This window comes from Hetaerina americana, unplaced genomic scaffold (genome assembly GCF_022747635.1).
Source record: "Hetaerina americana unplaced genomic scaffold, ioHetAmer1.1.p SCAF_4, whole genome shotgun sequence".
Taxonomy (NCBI): Eukaryota; Metazoa; Arthropoda; class Insecta; order Odonata; family Calopterygidae; genus Hetaerina; species Hetaerina americana.
Window position 1 is genome coordinate 96,788,797 of NW_027286985.1, and position 20,035 is coordinate 96,808,831.

The 20,035-nt window shown below is 46.6% G+C and overlaps 1 protein-coding gene across 1 annotated transcript in view; it reads right to left on the reverse strand.

The window, feature by feature from the left end:
- LOC139691829 (proton-coupled amino acid transporter-like protein pathetic) overlaps positions 1 to 14,306 on the reverse strand; it is a 201,966-nt gene extending 187,660 nt beyond the window's left edge. The window contains exon 1 of the mRNA XM_071589723.1: positions 11,731 to 14,306. Within this exon, the coding sequence (XP_071445824.1) occupies positions 11,731 to 11,805 (75 nt within the window). The 5' untranslated portion in view covers positions 11,806 to 14,306. The remainder of the gene's footprint in view (positions 1 to 11,730) is intronic.
- Between the last annotated feature and the right edge of the window lie 5,729 nt (positions 14,307 to 20,035).

Here is a 20,035-nt window from a genome sequence, read left to right on the forward strand (position 1 = left end):
CATATTCATAAGTTTTTGTTTTTTAATAGCATAAATTTCCAATGCACAAAACCGCGAAAACCCACTTTTATTTTGATGAAATCAGCCTTAAATCTCCAAATTTTAATTCACCCAATCCATTTAAAACCACAACGTTTGTCTTCCTCTCCGCTCAATTGGTTTTCTCCATTCTTCGCCATTTCCACATCTTGAAACACTAAAACCTATTGCTCATCCTTTTGCATTCAAGACCACGTTTTGGATCGAACAAAAGCGAACTTACTAATAATATCTTTACGCATTTACTTGGCGCGTCTGTTATCCGCCCCCTCACTGCAAATGATTTCTTCGCCTACGCGATTCTCCTCCTAATACCCTTCCACTAACTGCGCCCATTTCCCTCTAAAATATTTCCCAAGATTGTGAGCTACCACACCCCTACTCTAGGCTATTCTCTCCCAAGTTAGTGTTTACCCTTTAGCTTTCCTACTTCTTGGGAATCGCATAACATAGGTTTTATTACGGTTAATTTTCATCGCAAACCCCTCGCATTGTTCCCATAAAGAACTCGACTATAACTTTGATCCCTTCGCTGTCTGACCCACTTATTGCTTGATTATTTGCAAACATAACTGACTTATCACATCGCAAACATTCCCTTTACATCCTTAACATTTCCTCAGAATTTATATTGAAAGACATCGGCGATAACGGACAACCGTATCTCACTTCCCTGCCAATCACTGCCTATCCCGATTCTCTTTCTGCTACCAGTTTACCCGTGTCTTGTGATTCGTGTATGTACAGTTCCGACTAAGTCACTTGTCCAGTCTACTCCTATGTTCTCTATAATACTTTTATCAGCATTTTCGTTCTATTCTGTCCATCCTTTTCAAAATGTAGGAATTTTATACGTACACAGACGTCCTCACTATATTCTACGAGTACATTCCTTAATATATACAGGGTTCGTCCGGAAAATAAGTGTACTGAGCTCAGGAAAAAAAAATTATTACCCTTTTACATATCTTAAGCTAATATTCCTCAAAATAGGACCCTTGTGAGTCGATACACTTGTTCCAGCGGCGTTCCCATTCCTGGAACGCTCCCGCGAAGGCATCATCGGGAACCTCTCGAAGACTCGTCGTCGACCTCTTCTCTGCCCTCCACGAACATCTTGTGCCACCGAAAGATCATGTTTCTGGACATGGCTGACTCCCCGTAAGCCTGGTTAATCATACCGACAGTTTCGGTAGACGATTTCCCAAGCTTTACCGGAAATTTGATGGAATAACGCTGCTCCAAAAACTTCGGAATCGCGTTCCGTGACGTGGGTCGAGCGTGGAGGTTCGCGTTAACAGAGCTCCTCACTACACCACAGCTCAGAGCCGACTGCCTTTTTCAGCGTCACTTGCCAACATACCCCCCTCCAATCGCAGCCCGTCAGAGCGGTGCTGGGCGCGCCTGGAGCGGCGCGCCCAGCCCAGGAGTCAGTACACTTATTTTCCGGACGAACCCTGTACGTCTCATCACTGCCATTTCGTCTCGTGTTCCTCTCCCCTCCCCAAAGTTGAACCTAATCTTTGCTTATTTACCTTCGTTATTATTATACTACCGTACTAATGTTGATAATTATCAGAATTCTCTTTGCCGTATGTGAACTTGAACTTTTCGTCTTATATGAGGTCTGTTTTTAAGGTTCCCGAATTTTTTTATAGCGCGCCTCCAGTTGGTTAATTTTTTAATCCGCTATAAGGCATTGTGTTTGCGAATCGGATCTGCGGAAATGAGCTCTTTGAAGGAGCAGCGTTGTTCGGTGAAATACTGCGTGAAACTCAGCAAATCCTTTACGGAAACATTGAGCTGATTATCAAGGCTTATGTTGAGGATTATATGAAACGTACTAAGTGTCAAGAGCGGTTTACCCAGTTCAAAAAGGTGCGGCAGTCAATGGAAGACGACGATCGTTCTGGAAGATCATCAACGTCGACTTATGACTCCTACATCGAGAAAATGAATGATCTCGTTCGTGCAAATCAAAGCTTGACTGTCAGAATACTTGCGGAAGAGTGGGGCATCTCGATTGATTCGGGCTATGAAATTCTGACTGAAAAATTGAGGATGCATCGAGTCATCGCCAAATATGTGCCTCGCCTGGTGATAGTAGACCAGAAATCAATTGGAGTTTAAGTCTGTCAGAAACTGTTTGATTCAGCTGAAGAGGATTAAACCTTCTTGTTTAATATCATAATACGAATAGGGGGTGAGTAATAGATTTATTGATTTGACATCGAAATAAAAGTTCAATCTTCACAATGGATTGATGAAACATCCCCCCGCCCAAAAAAAAGCTCGACAATTTCACTCGAATGGCAACGTGATGTCGACTGTTTTTTTCGATGTTAAGGGATTGTCCATCACGAATACCTATAGTGGCTGGATCCTTTCCGGACAGACCTCTTGCAACCAAGCTACGCTCTCGATCGTGATCTAATACTGTGCCTGAGGTATGTGTCTAGTGTATGAGTTAATCTCAGAATGTCGATCATTAGGCAGTATTTCCTTTTAACTATATTTTTGACTAGTACGGTGCATCGACTTTATTTGAAATAAATATTAAAATTTCACATATCTAATACAGGCATGCTTCCACTTGTGGAATAATACAAGTCGTATAAGTTGGGGAGGAAACTACTTTGAAAGGAATGCTGACCAATAATTTGTTAGTGGAATAGTTTTTTGGTCATAAAAAAGTTCGGGAACGTTTTGAATAGCACTCCCAGTCCTCGTATATATCTCCTGAACACTTAATCGCTTCGGAGATAACCAGTATATACCACTGTCTTCAAGATTGTACTATCGCTCATATATACCCTTGTTCCACCTTCGTCAAATTCATCCCACACACCTTTTATCCTCTCCTACCTTCCCTATAACTTCTTTGTTTGTTTTTATTTCTTACTTTTCCCATCCACAACCACACCCTCAACCCAAAAGCCTTCAACCTTTGCTTATCCTTCAGACTCAGCGACCAAGTTTCCGATCCGTAAAATAATGCGTTCCAAAATGAAGTTTTGACTACTATTTTCTGAATATCTAGTCTAAACTATCTGCATTTATTCCCCTTCGACATGCAGAGCGATGGTACTTGAAATCAAGGCGGAGTATTCTCCTAAACAGTTTCTACCTGACCCGAGTGGGACACCTATGAGTTGGCACCGTCTGAACGGTGCCCCACCCCTCGGCCAAGAAGGACTCCGTGTCCCGTTTCTTGGGAAAGATGTTTTGATTTGTGAGACGTTTAAAGGGAAGAAGGGGAGACGGATAAGTCTCGCCACTCTCCGGTCGATTCCTTCTATTTTCTTTGCGTTTGCAAGGTCGACCACCACTTCCTTCCAGTTCTAGAGCCCCCAACGAGGAAGATGCCCCGCGTCTCTTTTCTTTTTCGTCGATGGAGCACTGCCAAACCCCTCCTCGTCTCCATCAATTCCCAGCCTCCCACACGGGACGTGTGCGCGGTGGAAGTGGCAGGGGGGGACGCGTCAGCCTAGGCTAGTGACCCCACCCCCCCATCCTTTTGTTTACATCGTCCCCGTCCGTTGCGAATTACCTGGGCGGGGGAGAAGTGCGGAATGGCGATAATCGAGCTTCTTTCCTTTCTCTCGAAAGACCGGCGGAGTTAATTGGTGCCCGTAATTGAGTTGATCCTTCGTCCGCTTGGAGTCACGCACCCATGTGGCCACCGCCACGAGTCTCGCCTTCATCGCCAGCAGTTTGGCAACCCGGAGTGCGATAACGTTAAATCTTTCAGATGCAGCCAAGAATTAATCAAATTTACCAAATGGTGCTTCAATTGGCTTCTTTAAGGGCCTTTCAAATCAGGCTCATCGTTAGTGATTCGCATTCTGTACTTTAAGCATGCTTTCCGAGTACTCTTACGTACATGGTATGGATATAGAGTATAGGGAATAATTGTTTCCTTACGTGACTGTAAATCGTAGCGCAAAGACCCGGCATCGGATGGTCTAATCTTCAATATGCGCCAAGCGCTAATCGCCCGCGGGCATTGGTTCAGGATGGATCGTGTTTTTAGTGTCTGTCCCTGTCGAGTGACTCGGTGCAAACGCAAAATTCAGCGAACGATTGGACAGCGGTAGGCCATCAAATGTTATGTGTTGTCTGGGAAAATCGGGTACGGAGACGTTGAACATGATTAGCAAAGTGTTGAGAGATGAAAGCATTTCACAAAATGCAGTTATTAAGTGGCACAAGCTCTTCGAAGATGGCCGAGGGAGTGTGGAGGGCGAGCACCGCGCTGGATAGCCGTCGACGACTACGTGTAACGTGTGCGTGGAGTGCTCCATTCAGACCATCGGTTAAGTGTGCGCTTGATTGCAAATCGAAATGACATTGATGAGATGACAGTGCACACCATTATCACTGAAAATTTGGCGATACAAAGGATCTGCACTAAACTCATCCTAAAGGCTCCCAGCCGTACCTGCTCCAAGGTAACCGACTACCAGATTCAAAAGTAACATCCTCCCTCAAAGGACAACGCCATGGGACCCTAAGTGCCGTCAGAGAAGCTTACAAGCTTACCCTTAATGACTTTCCGGAATCTGACCACCAGGGAGCCTTCGTGTCGTGTAAAAGCCGCTGGCAAAAGTGTGTCAACACCAAAAGGATGTACTTCGAAGAAATTCGAGGAATATCTGAATTGAAATTATTTTTCCGAAACTTTTTCTGGTAATTTTTAAAAAAATCCTTTTATGTTACCGTACACATTGTATTTTAAATTTTTTTTCCACCCAACTCTTCGTATTACTGGTAGAAAAAGACTATTCGTGGGTGGATGGGGAGACCCAGCCGCTCGGTCGCAACCAACCCCTCCGTCAGCACTTCCGGACCAAGAGGAGGTGCGACGCGACGGTCGGCCTACAGAGGGTCCGTTGGGGGGGAGGGGGGCAGGACATTGCCAGCATTCGCCTCCCCCTCTGGCCACCCCCGCTCAATCGCATCAACTTGCGAAATCACGCCGTCGGGTCACGAATGGCGGCGTTTACAAGGGGTCACCCCTGAATGCCTTCGTCGTAAAGCATGTCCGCTCGCCGTTCAACACTCCATGCGAAGTCGTTCTCTCATTCCAACCGTTGCCCTCGACAAAATGGGCGCTAAGAAATCGATTCATTGCAAAGGGTAATCACTGAGAATCCCTCTATTTTCTAACGCTGGTGAAGTAAACATTTTTCTTCCGCCACCTAACTAGAGCAAAAATCTCAGAAAAATATCATTTGCATTTTCGTAAATTAACGTGTTTTCAACGAACTGATTTATCTTAAAGCATCGATATCATAAGTAATCGTGATTACAAAGCATTTAATCCTAAATTTACAATAATTGCTGACGCTTTAAAGGAAGCAGGTGAAATTATAATGATGCCTGGCAAACTATCGTAAGTATTCGGTCACCCGGGGCTTACCTCATATCACTCAAGAGTAGTAGAAGTATTTAGGGTAGGTGACAGACAGCTAAGGTAATTTGCGCCATCAGGGATGGACAATAAAAAAAAGGATGGAGAGAAATCCAGCGTTAGCCTACTATTAACGAAAGGCGCCTAGGGGTCTGTAGTTTAACGTCTCGTCCGACGGATGGCGTACTCACTCAAAGTGCTCTTTACAAAGCACCTTCATCGTAGGGTTCGAGACACCACTGAAAAATACCTGCCGCTTCTAGGATTCAAACAAAGACCCTCTGGGTGGGAAGCCATTACGTTAGCCACTGCATCTTCCCGATCCCCCCTTAAGAGTACATAGAAAGCATAGTTTGATGCCCAAAAGAACCTTTTGTCCACGTTTTTCGGCCAAAAAAAATTCTTCCACAATACACTTTTGCTTAATTTCAATTTCACACCTTTTTGTATGCTTTAGTGTATAGTTAAATGAGCCTTAAAATTCACGTAGACAGTCATCCTTCACCGAGAAATAAATCTTGTCGCAAATATTTAACGGTTCGTTCCACCAAAAGAAATAGGGCGTATAGTAAAACATGGAATACGAGCAATAATTTCGTAGTGTTCAAAGCATTCGTCTTGACCGGGATTCGAACCCGTATTCCTGGATGTCCGGCCGAGTGAAATAGCTAGTTAAGCTACCGGAAGCGTTCATCTTACCCTCAGAAATTTTGGCCAACATCTTGTTGGCTTAATTGGCTAAGGCTGTGCGCTGGGCGTTGAGGGATCTGGGTTCGAATCTCGGTCAATGCGAATGATTTTTACGCTGTGAAATTGTAGTATTGTAACGCACATTCTAGCGGATGACTCCGTTAAAAGTTACTGTCACGGCATCTCCCGTAGTTGATTGGAATGGAATACGAGGGTGAAATAACTTTTACTTTGTGTATGAGTCGAACCAGTCTTTCTTCCCAACGTAAAACAAACGTATTCTTTTACGAAATATGTCTCCTTAAAAAGGTTGGTGGTCTGTGCAATGTCTTCTTTATAAGAGTAGTCGTGTGGGATCAAACGTAAAGTGATGACTGCTGAAATTTCAGAGGAAATACGTTCTCACTCTTCAAATTCATCCGGGCACCCGGGTCTTCTCCTGCCCCACATTTGGATTGCAGAGAGTGAGAGAGGGTTAACTGACCGCTCGCACGGATGAGTGCCGGTACAAGAGACTCCGTCAACTCCCATCTTCTGGCTATCCCTATCCAAGGACAATGCATGCAGTAAATAATGAGCGATAGGTTACGAAGAACCTAGGAAAGTGAGGGGCGTCACCGCGCCCTCGACGTTGGGAAGTTTATACGTACTCTGCACCTTAAGTGGTAATAAAAATCGAGGAATCGGAAATACCCTTCTCCCCGGGCGCCCCTTTTCCGAGGGATTGAAGGGTCATCACTAGCAAGAAAACACTTCTCCTAAGTTTCAAGCTCAACGGAAGCACAAGATTCCTTTATGATTCCAGGACTGCGAGACTTGAATCGCTCATTAGAAAAACCTGTTTCGTGACCCATATCCCAGGCCCAGCGTCGCGTATCCCGAGATCGCTCTGTCGGCGTCCACCCCCTTAGCTTCCCTCATGCGCCCCCCCCCACCTCCTAAGGTAAGTCGGAGGTGTGGGCAAGGGGTCTGTGCTGCCACAATCGCTGAGAGATTTTCTCCCGCCCTCCACACACACACCCTTGGACCCACTGCTGACAAACTGTAGATCGCACGGGAGATAATGTGAAAAAAAATCCGCGAAACGATGTTGATAGGGAAAGTTTACCAAATCACAATCGCAAAGTCGAAAGAGTTTTTCATCATGTTATTTTAACGAAGGGTAACCTCAGTTCTACAACGAATTAACTCAAAACAATGGATAGTATATACGAAAATATATATGGATAGCGTATTCTTGTAAATGAGAATCGTTAGATACCGTAATTTCTACAGTTTTTCCTGGCGGTGCTAGTACGGTTGTAATCAGTGCGTAAAAATGTCTATCAACGATGCTTATTATTTCCATTGACTTTTAGTTATTTTAGCGTGAAATTTCGATTTGCATTTCGATAGGATGGAAGCAAAATCAACGTGTGGAATATGTATAAGTCCGTTTCTTCTTGAAGTACATGTCACACTTTCGGCCAAGTCTCTCCTTGCTCTGGGGATAGAAACAAAGATGGCCTCCGTTGCATTACTATTCGGCATTGCAGAGATGTGTGCAGATAGGCCGCATAACTACGGAACGGTTCGGATAGTTTCGCCGTCAATACATCGTGGACTTGGCCCATGGTCCTCCCCCACGGTGGTGGCACAGCCCTCGGCCGAAACTGACGCGATTGGAGGTCTTATCCACGTTCTGGATATGGTTTTCGGTCCCGTGCCGATTGGAATTTCTAATAATTGAAACACGAAGGCTTCTGTTTATGCACACGGTCTATTTTGTTCACATAAATATGCTGCGAAAATGTTTTTTCTATGACTGCTGAGATGATATTGAAGATTAAATTATGATCATACTATTGCATGCGACGCTCGTGGTTCGAAACGATAATTAAGTTGTATTTTTCTCAATTATATCGCAGTAGCCCGTTAGGATTGCGACGGTTGGAGGGTTACCAGTTTCGATAGCAAGGGAGGAAGTGTTTTGAAGAGCTAGGATGGAGGGGTTGCAAGTCGGCACCGCTCCTTAGCACCTCCCCCGCGCTCTTTCGCACCCCCTCCCGAACTGCGGACTCAGGGCATCCCACGCCGGAGGGTCTGCCTTGCGTCCCTCTCCCCCTGGTTGACTTTCCTCGTACCCACTGGGCAATCAATGTGTCCTTGACTCCGGGGCGGTAGCCAGATGCAGCACCCCCTTCCGGGAGATTTCACCGAGACTCCCCGAGTTCAGCGGGCTAACCAGGCTTCATGCCGTATTTCTCTGAGAACGAGGCCGAGAGGGGGGACGGATGGGTAATCCCGGCGGTGTTGAATATTTTTCAGAGGTATCTCGATCCCTACTTGAGGTGCTTTGTGGAGGGCACTTTGAGTGAGTACGCCGTCCGTCGGATGGGACGTTAAACTGCGGACCCCTTGGCGCCTTTCGTAAAGAGTAGGCTAATGCCGACGCCGGGTTTCTCTCCACCCTTCATCCTTTCCTGTCCATCCCCTATGGCGCAAATGACCTCAGCTCTCAGCTGTCGGTCGCCTCCCCTCAAAACTACTACTACTACGGATGGGTCCCCGCAAGAAGAGCGGCGTCGAAGGGAATGCGGTGGAGGGCGGATGTGGAGGAACGGGGGTCCGGGGACATCATTCCGGCGGGGGGAAGAAAATTCAGGGAAGGCGCTCATGACTACCGCTAATTAGCTATGCGTCCGCTTCTGAACCATCTCTTGCCTGGGGAATGCACGAGGGACTTCTTCGCATGGAGAAGAGGCAATCGCGATATAGCCTGTACCACCCCGGATGTCGTCCGAGCTTATGGAGAAGTATGCCAGGCTATAATCTATATGTTATAATCCATCTTGATATGATTTCAACATTTTGGAGGCAAGTATGAGAGCTTTTAGTTTTGTGTGTTTGAAGATTCGCTAGCAGTTGATGTTAAAGTTAAGGAATAACGGTAAACTTCATTAACCACTTTTAAGTTAAAAAAAAAGTATTTGGCATCACTTTGCGATTCAACGTGTTCCACAGGTTTCGCCGCTTGTTTTTTTGGCCATTGGAATCATGGTTACATCTAGAAATAATTTTGGCCGCTTTCTACTGATGCGTATTCTAGTTTGGATGCGAGTGATGAATTAAATTCATTTCCCCTCCAAGGCTTTTGTATACGACTCTTCCTTCGCAAAACTTCGGTCGGAGTTGCTCTCCAGCCAACCGCACTTCTCCGGACGCTCTCCAACGACTCGTGTGCTCTCGGCGTGGAGGGAAACGCGAATGGCATACGCTCGCGTTCCTTCCACTCTGCTCGCTTTTGATACCTTCGTGAATTCCCATGTTGCACTAATTCCATTACAATTCAGCGATCAATATTCACGTACAATGTGCACTAATGGCAAGGAGAAAAGATATTGCATGAAGTTTTATTTCAAATTAAGTTACTCAAAAAGCGCCGGTCTGTAGATTTCAAGCGTCTAATTCTTTTCTCTCTTTCACTAGGGTACGACTGATGAAACATCGTTCTTGTTGCTTATTCAGGCAAATATGGACCAATTGAGCTCAGCGTAAAAGGAACATGCGAACGTTCATAGTTTTTTTATCGGCAGCAATGAATGCATCTCCCTAAAGCCGGTTTTTTCCCCTGCGACACTTGTCGATATACCTATCTATTTTCGCAGTTCTTCCAAAATAAGTTTGACATGGTTATTTGCCGGCAGACATTATTTTTCTAATAATGTGAAAAGAATGTGATGCTTACAATTGTCATTGCAAGTATATTTGACATCAACCTCTCCGTAAATTCTTTAATTGACAAAATATCACCGAGTACGACGACCGATAACTCTTTTTTATTATTATGAGAGATGTTTGAAAGCTGTTAATGTTGTAAGGAATAATTTGTTTCCATTGATATAATACAGTGACTTTGCTGATGCAGAAGGCTTTGGAAATTTCAGTTGGCTCTCGTAAACGACAGCATGGCTGGATACGGTACGATGAGTCACTCAGTGCGTGTGTGATGGTAATCTGGAACCGAATCGTAGAATACCTTTGCTGGAAACTTTAACGAGATTATCCGCGCGGTCCACGCGACCCAGTCGGAAAGATCCGGACGCCTTCATTCCCGCGATTAAGGGGGACTGCATGGGAATCAAGGTGGGAACAAGGCGAAAAAACCAGAAAATATCCGGAGTTTATCTCAGAATACTCTAATGAAATACCATTAATGATCACATGTGGAGGAATATTAATTTTTTCATAGGTACCACTCTTAAAAAATATTCACGTAATTAATTGTTTTCTCGTTTCAAGGAATTTTTTTGTAACAGATAAATATTACTTTCCAGAAAATTGTAATATATAAATAGGATTGTTAAACATGGAGATGTTTTTAAGCAGCCCATAAAGTACGGACCTACATCGACGGAAACCTTATTATTGTTGATTTTGGACCCTGATATCAACATGAATACCTACTCTCGTAGGCTTCGGTGAAAGCGGTGTAACATCTTCGCCTGCTAACTACTAAGTAGCGGGTTCGATTCCTGTGTGTTTTCTTCTATTTAGATCCGGGAGTTTTTTTTGCCCTTACCGTTTACAGTGCGAGGTAAAATATTGGCTGTTTTTGGCTTTTTATAAAATTTTATGAGTAAAAATATCAGATCTAAAATAGAATAACATAATTAATTGGTTTCAGTCGAATCGTGCGCTCTGAAATCGAAAAGAAGTTGAATTTTTGGTTCTCTTATCAATATGTCCCTTAATTCACCCAGGGACCAACTTCTATGACATTAATTTCAATGTATCTCCCCGTCTTTCTCTACGTCGAAGTGATGAATTTTTGCAAAAGGAGTAATTCCCTCCCATCGGGAAAACCAAAATGCAATGTGTAGGCTCGATTAAATGCTTGGGCGTTAGCCTCTTTCACGACCTCTTCTGAGTGAAACATACACTGGGAATATGTGGACAAGCTTGGAAAAAATTAGGATCTAATAGAAGAGAACTGGGTAAATGGGATGAACCGCACAAAGACAAATGTCATCTGTCGCTGGTTAAGCCTCATTTAAAATTTGCTGCGAGTATATGGGATCCTCACGAAGTTGGATTGATTGCCGAATAGAATCGCGTGCAGCGTAGAGGAACTAGATTTGCAAAGCGTTGTTATGATAAACTTAGTGGCGTATCTACTACATAGATTAATAGAGTGACTAAGCTTGGAATGACTCATGGAGCCAAGGTTAAATTACATATTCAATCTCTATCGTAAATTGGAAGGACGTCTCTTAAGCAATTCTGTTGAAAATGTATTAATACCCCCATCGTACTGCGGCAGGAGAGATCATGTCAATTAAAATTAGAGAGATTAAGCTTAGAAGAAATAGACTTCGGATGATATTTTTCCCACGAACGATAAGAGAAATTAACAACGTTGTCCGACCGCGGTAAGGGCAAAAATATTCGGGTCATAATTTGTCCAATGTGTTTTCACCCCCTGCCACGCACCTCAGCGGTGGCTTGCAGGGTACTAAAAAATACAAGATTCTCAGCCGCTCAGCGCGGCGCGGGGGTGCCAGGGGCGAGGGCCGTGCTTTGGGCAGGGGTTTCGGAGACGCGCTCACCTGCGTGCTGCCGGCCCCGAGCACCGGCTTCATCTCCTCGCCGTCGCTCCGGCCTCCGCTGCTGCCCTTCCTCATGATTGCTGCGTGGGCCGACTCCCAGGGCCGTCACCTGCTAGTCTCGGGCGCGGCGGTGATTGGCCGGCGGTGGTCGCTCTGCCCTCTCGGCCCGGACGAATCACCGACAGGCGGTCTGCCTTCCCGAACGCGAGAATGTGTCTCTAGCTCTGCCCCGCAGACCCCTTTCGCAGCGACCTTAGGTCACGTGGAGGGATCCTGGGTTTTGGGTACTTTCGCAGAAGGGCGTCGGTCCCACGGATGGTAATCTGCACGGGCGTGTTTCTCTCTCGTGCCTTTTGTCCTATTGAGGGTGTCTCTCTCCGTCTGTCCTCTCGGGGCGGCGTCGTCCGCGGACTGAGGTCTCACTCCCTTCCCGCCTCGCAGAAGGCGCAGCAACTCTCTTCGGACGCGACGGCCTCGAGGAGGAAGGAGGGTGGTGCCCGCTTATTGGCTTATATGGGGTGGGTGAATGGAGTTGAAGGGGGAGGGGGTGGATGCTCCGTGCCCGCAATGGACGCGCCGCGAAATCCCGAGGGGGAGGGGGGGTGCTCTCTCCACGAAATCGCAATGGGCCCCTCGGAAGGACGAAAAACAGAGAATACCACTTTTCCTCTTCGACTCCCCCTCACTCTCTTATTTTTCCCTCCCTCTCTTCTTGCTCTATTCTATTGCACCCTCCCGTGCGTTTTTTCGAGAGTGTGCGTGCGTCCGTTGTGTTCTGGGCGTGCGCAAAACCGCTGTCAAAAGTGTTCTCTCTCTCCTCCTGTCCTCCTCGGGTTGGTGGCGAAGGGCTCCCACGCAGTCCGCTCCAAAGTAGAGGAAGAGGGTCTTCGGAAGAACTAACTTCCCCGAGAAGAAGTGGGGAAGAGCGGTGCCGCTTCTCTTGGCCACCGGCGGCGGGAGTTCGGCCTCCTCCGCTATTTAAAGGAGCGCCTCAATTCCCCCTTGTGCTCTTTTAGCACCCCTGCTCGCCTCTCGGCCCGCGGACACTCGTGGCGATTCGGTGGGCGCAGGTCTGCGGGTCTCGGCGACGCTAACTTCGACTGAGGGAGGAAGGACAACCGGCAGACGGGAAAAAAGTGTTCCTTCTCCTCTCCTCCTTTTCCTTTCACCCCCGGGAACGGTTGTTAAAAATAAGGAAGAGTTTAAATTTGATGTCGTGAGGGAAATACCCCTCTACGAGAAATGTTTCTCGTCCTCTTAGAAGGACGGAAAAATGAAATAGCCCGGAGTTTCAATAAGGCAGAAGACCAGTGTGAGCAATCTTCAGCGGAGGGAAACAAAACTAATCTTCAATTGGCTAAAAAAAACTGGTTGTTTATTTTATTATAATTTTCGGGATTTCCGTTAAGGGAACAACTTTGGCGTTTGATGATTGTACTTGTGAACCGAACAAGCTGTTGCCACTTATACTGCGATTGTCGAAGAGCACTCCAACCCCGTCCTGACCTTTTAAATTCTCCTTCGAAGATTTCTAACCAAAGAGATTTGAGGGATTTGATCGTCCGAAAATGTGTTTTATTTCGCTTTCAATTCAAACTGAAGGACGTGTTTTATTTCCTTTTTCGGGGAGTGGAGGGGATGGACTTGGGTGGCCGCGAGGAGATAGCGCCGCCACTTCCTCTCCTACCGGCCGGAAGCAAGTGCTCAGTCGGCGGAAAGCAAGAGGACCAAACGCCGCCGCTGTTTATTTCCAAAGGCAACCGAAAGAGTATCTTTCAGTGTTCTTCTCTTTATAGCTCTTGAAGTAGACTCGAACAAAGATGCTGACACCCGCCGCAAGAAAACGTATCAAGCCCAAAGACTTTTAGAATTCCAATTAGATGGAAATTATTTCCACGATCCTCACCGGGAAAAATAACTATTGAAGTAAATTGGAGGGGGTTTGTATGACTGTTAATATAATGAACTAACTAATGAAGAGACAAAACTTGATCTCGAGCGTTATTTAGTTCGGTATTCGTCGTCGACACGGATGGACCGACAACCGAAAGAAGAAACTACTTCCGCCGGCAATAAATACGTCGTGTTCTCGGCGAATGCACTGGCCGCACGGGCGCAATGGACTGAATGACTTGAGGGGAGTTCCCGCCCTCCGCGAAGGGCGACCCGAGACGAGCGTGAATTCTTCAGTGCGCGAGTTGACCCCGCTCCTCCTCCGAAGATTTCTTCTCCGGCAGTTACGATTCACAAACAAAACAGTCCCTTTTTTTCTCGTATTTCTCTGCAATTCGCTTCCGAAATATGTCTCCAGAAAACCACACTGGGTAATAAATGGATTCACACGATAAAAGGTTTGCAGCGGGTAGCTCCGCAATATCGTTGATATTCGATTGGACGCTCTCAGAAACAACCTCGCGTGGTCACCCCACACTCCTGATGAAAATCTGATATCTGGCAGCGACAGTTAGGGTCACGTCGGAGCAGCCCCTCCCTCGACTATTCAAAATGTTTGGCGGTGAGGTTGGCGTCTAGCTGGCTCGAGAGCGCTCTTTCCAAAGGCTTCCCGCTCTCACAGGAGTTCGCGCCGGTACTGAGTCCTCCGCCTCGTGCTCCCGCCCTTCCCTTACGCACGCCACCGGCTTTCCCTCCACCTTCCCCTCCCGCGCCCCCACTGCCGACGACGATCCTAACTCCACCCCCCTCCTCCTATCCCCCCTCACCCCCCTGCTCAACCCCATGCCCTCGCTGCCCCCTCCCCCTTTACCCCCCGCCGGTCGACCAACCCGCTCCACGCGCCCTCCTGCAGGACGCGCGAAATCAGGCGCCGCCGCGATTGCGTGCGCAAGGAACACTCCTTCCTCCTCTCTACCGAGAGCGTCTTGAGGTAACGCAACCACGCGTGAATCTAGTCATCCATCGCCTTTGATTTCATCCTCGTATCCGGAAAGGTGCCACTCCCCTCCCCTACGTGCGACACTAGTGGAAATGAATGAAGTGCATTGAAAATAAGTATTTTTAAAAAACTTGAATGTAAACAAAGAGTGCGGTACAAATAGTTAGTGATTTAAATGATATGAACTGTTGTAATCACTCTGTTGTAATGTCGTCATTAGGAATCTATCAAATAAGTGTAAATATCCGGAGATGATAAATCGCGTAAAGTGTGCAGGGGTTGGAGTTTTAGAATAAACATTTTAGGGCTTTATCAGAAGTTTTTCGGTTTTATCTTCAACTTTTGGACGCGACATGGTGTGAATGTGACTGAACATGGGCTTCACTGTAAGCTGTTAAGTCTTGGAGAGTCTACTCTTTTTGTCATTAAGCTAAGTAAACCGAAATCATTGTGTGCAGCTGGTCATAAACCATTATTTTCGCTAATATCGCTGCAGGAATTCACTAGTAGAATCCCTTCCGTCTTTTTACTATCGGTATAATTTCAAAAAAATTCGTATTAATTCAAGTAACTGCATTAGAATGGCTTTCTGTGGAGAGTCAAAGACACTCTGTGTCTTACATTAATTAATTTCGTGAAAAAATATTTTACGAACTTTCGTTATTATGTATCAGTTCGTATCACGAATCTATTTCAACCCTTTTCTTCTTCAAAGATACATTATGAATTTTCCCCGTTGAACCTACCCATTTTCCCATGCATGCGTAGTCATACAGAGACTTAATACTCATTCCTATGGGATTCTATGTCACTAATTCCAATGCCTCTATGAACATGAAAAAATGGCAAGAATGTGTCGTTATATCAGTTGATATTCCAAGAATTTTCTTGAAAGCAGTCATCCCTCACCCCCCTTTGTTAATTGATCATCTTTCAAAATCAGCTCATGCGGATTTTTCAGTGTATCGGAAATTTTAGGTTTTAATCGAGATGGAGGCTATTTATCTCAACGATTCAATTTTCTTTTTCTTCCCCCCGTTATTAGGGATAAGGTTTAAGTAGTGTTAGTAAAAAGCTGCAATTGAAATTTCTTGGTACTTGCACACCTATCAAGGTTAAGGGATAAGCGTTTTTCAGTGTGACGTGGTTACCCCTTGGGCTTAAGGGATGGGGGTCCTCAATTCGGTAGAGGGTAAATCAAGAGAGACTTCACAATCTTTGCCCCAGTCACTCTTGCTATCAATTGATTGATCTTGGTCTGGTATTTCTCTGCTCGTGGTATCCATGTGTAAAACATTTGCCTTGTCCAGAAACGCAGAAGATAATCGCATCACTGCCTCTACTCTTTTCATTTTGCAAACATAAATAATGACTTCTACCCCCCCACTCCATATTATTACTCCATTTGTGTCTTACAGATTGATTATAACTTACAAAGGTAAACAGACCGAGTTTCAATGGTTAGACGATCGGTTGTTGCTTGTTTTTCCTTTGGAAGGCACTCGTGGTGAGAGCCATTTACCACGCGATTCAATTGTCAATGGATGCTGTAAGCGTTTGAAATGAGTTTTGGTCCAAAAACACCGACGCGAACGCCAGACGGCAACGATGAGAAGTTCTCGGAGGGTGTGTTTGTGTGATGTCTGGAGGGAAAGGAGGAAAGCTGAATGGGATTTGGGGGCGGAGGGAGGGAGAGGAGGGCAAGGGGCGGGGGGGCGTTGGCTACGTCACGTGGGGGAGGGGGATGTTGTTTTCCCTTCCTCGGGGAGGGGGGTGGTGTAGGAGAGAGTGACGGATGCACGAGTGTGGACGGGGGGTGGGGGCGAAAAGGCCTTGCGTGCGACCGATGAACGGCGCCTTCCCTACCTGATGCTACACGCCTTCAACACGAGAAACCCTTACAACTACCGCTCCAAATTTCAATATTCAATGTACATGCGTTTCATTGACTGCACTCAAACTGATTGAGAAATGAATTAAAGGAAAATGCGTATTGATAACCATTGTCACTTAGTCGCTGACGTCAAATCACGTATTACTTGCCCCACTGTATTTTCTCAGCTTTATCATGGAGTTATTTAGAAAATGAAAATGAAGACAGTAAGTTTTCTTTTTGATTATTTCAGCTCGAAATAATATTTCGCTAAAGGGAAACTACAATTCTAATGGTTCCATGAATTCAGTTGAGGTAATCATTTTTTTCAGGGCAAGGGCTCAAAATCAAGCATCGGTGTCATTTACGGAAGGAAGCGAGGTACAATAGCAGAAATGATATAACTCGTACATGTGGCGTGAACTTTTGCTATTTTTGTGGCTCGTAGACATATTGTCTGGTTTATGAAATAATAGTGCTAAACTAACGATTGACTCTAGCCTGAGCTTTCAGATTCACGTTGATTTTGCGGTCGGTACAAATATGCCGCTGTCAAATTTGTGATCGCGAAATATGTTCTTCTCAAATCACCGATAGCATTTAAGATATACATAACATTATCCTCAGTAATATTATTGGCCCTAATGTGAAGGTAATTTGAAAGGTTCTCGGAATCACCACCAGATGTCGGCGCTAGCGCCAAAAGTTACCCACGTAGTAATAAGTAACCCTTTATGAGCAAACATAACACGTCAGTACTCAGGGAAGAGATCTGTGGTGCGGACGCCTCTTTTTATTATTCCATTGTGGTGATTTGTGAAGCTGGAAAAAATTTTAGATTCGAGTAGTGATTAAATACTTCGTAAAGAAAGGTATGAAAGTAAAGAAAATTCATGCCGACTTTCAGAGCATTCTGGGGGACTCTGCTCTAACCTGACCTGACCTGACCTGACCTGAGAACGTTGGAGACGGAGGATAGACCATCAGACCTGGATACACCTACTGAAATTTCGACGTACGCCTCCCTTGGAATATACTACTGGATACTTCTAACCCTGGTTGCTGACATCATTAAATAATCAAGGGACAGCGAAGCAAGGCGCCGGTGGCGCCCAATATGGAGATGGTGCCGCTGCCAGCGGACACTATAAGGACTCCTCTCGACCAGCAGCTGGAAAATACTTCTTCAAACCCTGTTCATACTGCCGGCGCTCTAAATATGGAAGTTTCCATGCATCAGAACGGGCCGTCTGCCCCTGCCGCGAAATTCAACGACGACTGGCGACACGTCAAGGATCCCAGAGGAGCCGGGAAGCGTAGCGCACCATTCCTTTCCATTGAAGAAGCAACTAATAAGCGCCCGGTAAGCACGAGTAATAAATTGTAACCGCTCGTGACGGACCCGGACACGGACATCTCTTCTGCTCCCGTGGCGATGGAGGCTGAAAATTCATCTGCACCATCTGGATCCCCGGCAAGCCGAAAAAAGGAACCACGCCCCCCGGCACTCATCATATACGATGTAGTAGACCACGCGGCCTTGCTGAAACTTGTCCGATCCAAGGCAACGGACAAGTCCTTTACTGCAATCCACACAGCCGACTCGACGAGACTTCAACTAAAGACTGCGGCTGATTATGCGGCCGTAAAGCAGCTGTTGGTGCAGTCAAATGCACAATTCTCGACCTGGGGCCCGAAATCCCTACGAGCCAATTTCTAAGCGGTTCGTGGACTTCCGTGCACCTACCCAGTTGAGCTACTGAAAGAGGATATGGACGCCATGGAGATTCCGGTGGAACGAGTGCATCTGGTGCGGCAGGGAACCTTCTTCCTTGTTGTTGTCAAGGAAAACCCTGAATGGCAAACAAAAGAAATGCTTGCCATAAGATACATCGGCAATTCCCGTGTCAGGGTGGCAAAATATCAGCACAGGGAGCCACAAATGTGTTACCGGTGCACCCGATTCGGACACGCATCTTCCAACTGCACGGCAGCCCCGCGATGCTACAAGTGTGCTGGTGCACATGAAGGCATCCAATGTCCGGATACGGAAAGGAAGAAGACTTGTTGCTGTAACTGCGGAGGAAACCATCCTGCATTTTTCAGGACCTGCCCTGTCTACGCCAAACAGAAGGAGATGAAGATGGCTAGCCTCCGGAGGAAAGGCGCACCAACCCAGGGGGCGAAGAACACCGCCGCTGAAACAGAGCTGCCTTCTCCTCAACAGAAGACGCTTGGTACCTTCAACGCGTGGAAGCCGGGACACCCAACCAACGCAACCCAACGTCTGACCATGTGCAAGCATCTTGACTTTCCTCCACTCTCGACGCCGGCTCCGGTCGCCAGGGAGACAGCAGAAGAAATAAAAATTCCTCTTCTCCAGAAGAGGCGGGCTGCAGACTCGCAGATGCCGACTCCAACTTTGGCTACATCCCTCTCTTCCATCCTGGAAGCATTGACGTCCTCTGCTGCGCTATTGCAACAACAGCTGCAAGATTTAACTGTTGCCCTTACCACTATTTTCCCAAACCAAAATGGACCATAGGCGAGAATTAAATAAATCTATCATCCTAGCCACATGGAATGTCGGCGGCGCATTGAAGCGAAAGACCCCTGAATTGCTTGCCTTTCTACGGAAGGCAAGAATCTCAATCGTCTGTCTGCAAGAGACTCATCTCCGTCCTGGAACTTCATACGGCGTTCCAGGCTATGTAGTTTACCGAGATGACCGGCAAACAAGAGGACGGGCACGGCGGTCCTCGTTTCGCTTGACCTGGCTGCGACAAAAATTGACCTACTAGCTCGACTGCATCTAGAGGCGACAGCCATTGAAGTAGATACTTCGCTCGGCTCTCTCACAGTGGGGTCACTCTATCTCCCCCCAAAACGACCTATAGCCACACAGGATTTCGAAGTCATCTTCTCCGGGTCACGGCTGTCGCTTTTTCTCGGGGATCTAAATGCTAAGAATGCTGCATGGCATTCAATTACACCGAACCCTCGGGGTGAAGCGCTGCTCACATGGGCTCAGAACAACGGAGTACGCGTCGCGGGTCCACATGGGCCAACGCATCAGCATCACGGCAGGAGCGAAGACGTCTTAGATATTGCGCTGTACCGTAGGCTCACGAGTTCGCTTTCTCTCGTGGCGACACCGACGTTGGACAGCGACCACTACCCAGTCTGCGCCTATCTGGGATGCTGCCCAACGTTACTTCCCCCACGGCCGGTGCGATGCCTGGATAAAACAGACTGGACAGGGTACAGGCAGATCCTGTCCGACATTTTACCGGAACAGCCGCCATCACTGACGTCACAAGCTATGCTGGACGAATATGCTTCTGTACAGCTGGCGTGGACCAAGCATTACAGAACACCGTGCCAATAAAAGTGATCCGCCCGTCTGGACATCTGACGCTGCCTCATTCCATCCTTCGCCGCATCCGCGAAAGAAATGGGCTTCGACGACGATTTCAAAGAACCAAATGTCCCGCGGATGGGGCACGGTTTAGAAGAAAACGAGCCGAAGTGAGGCAGCT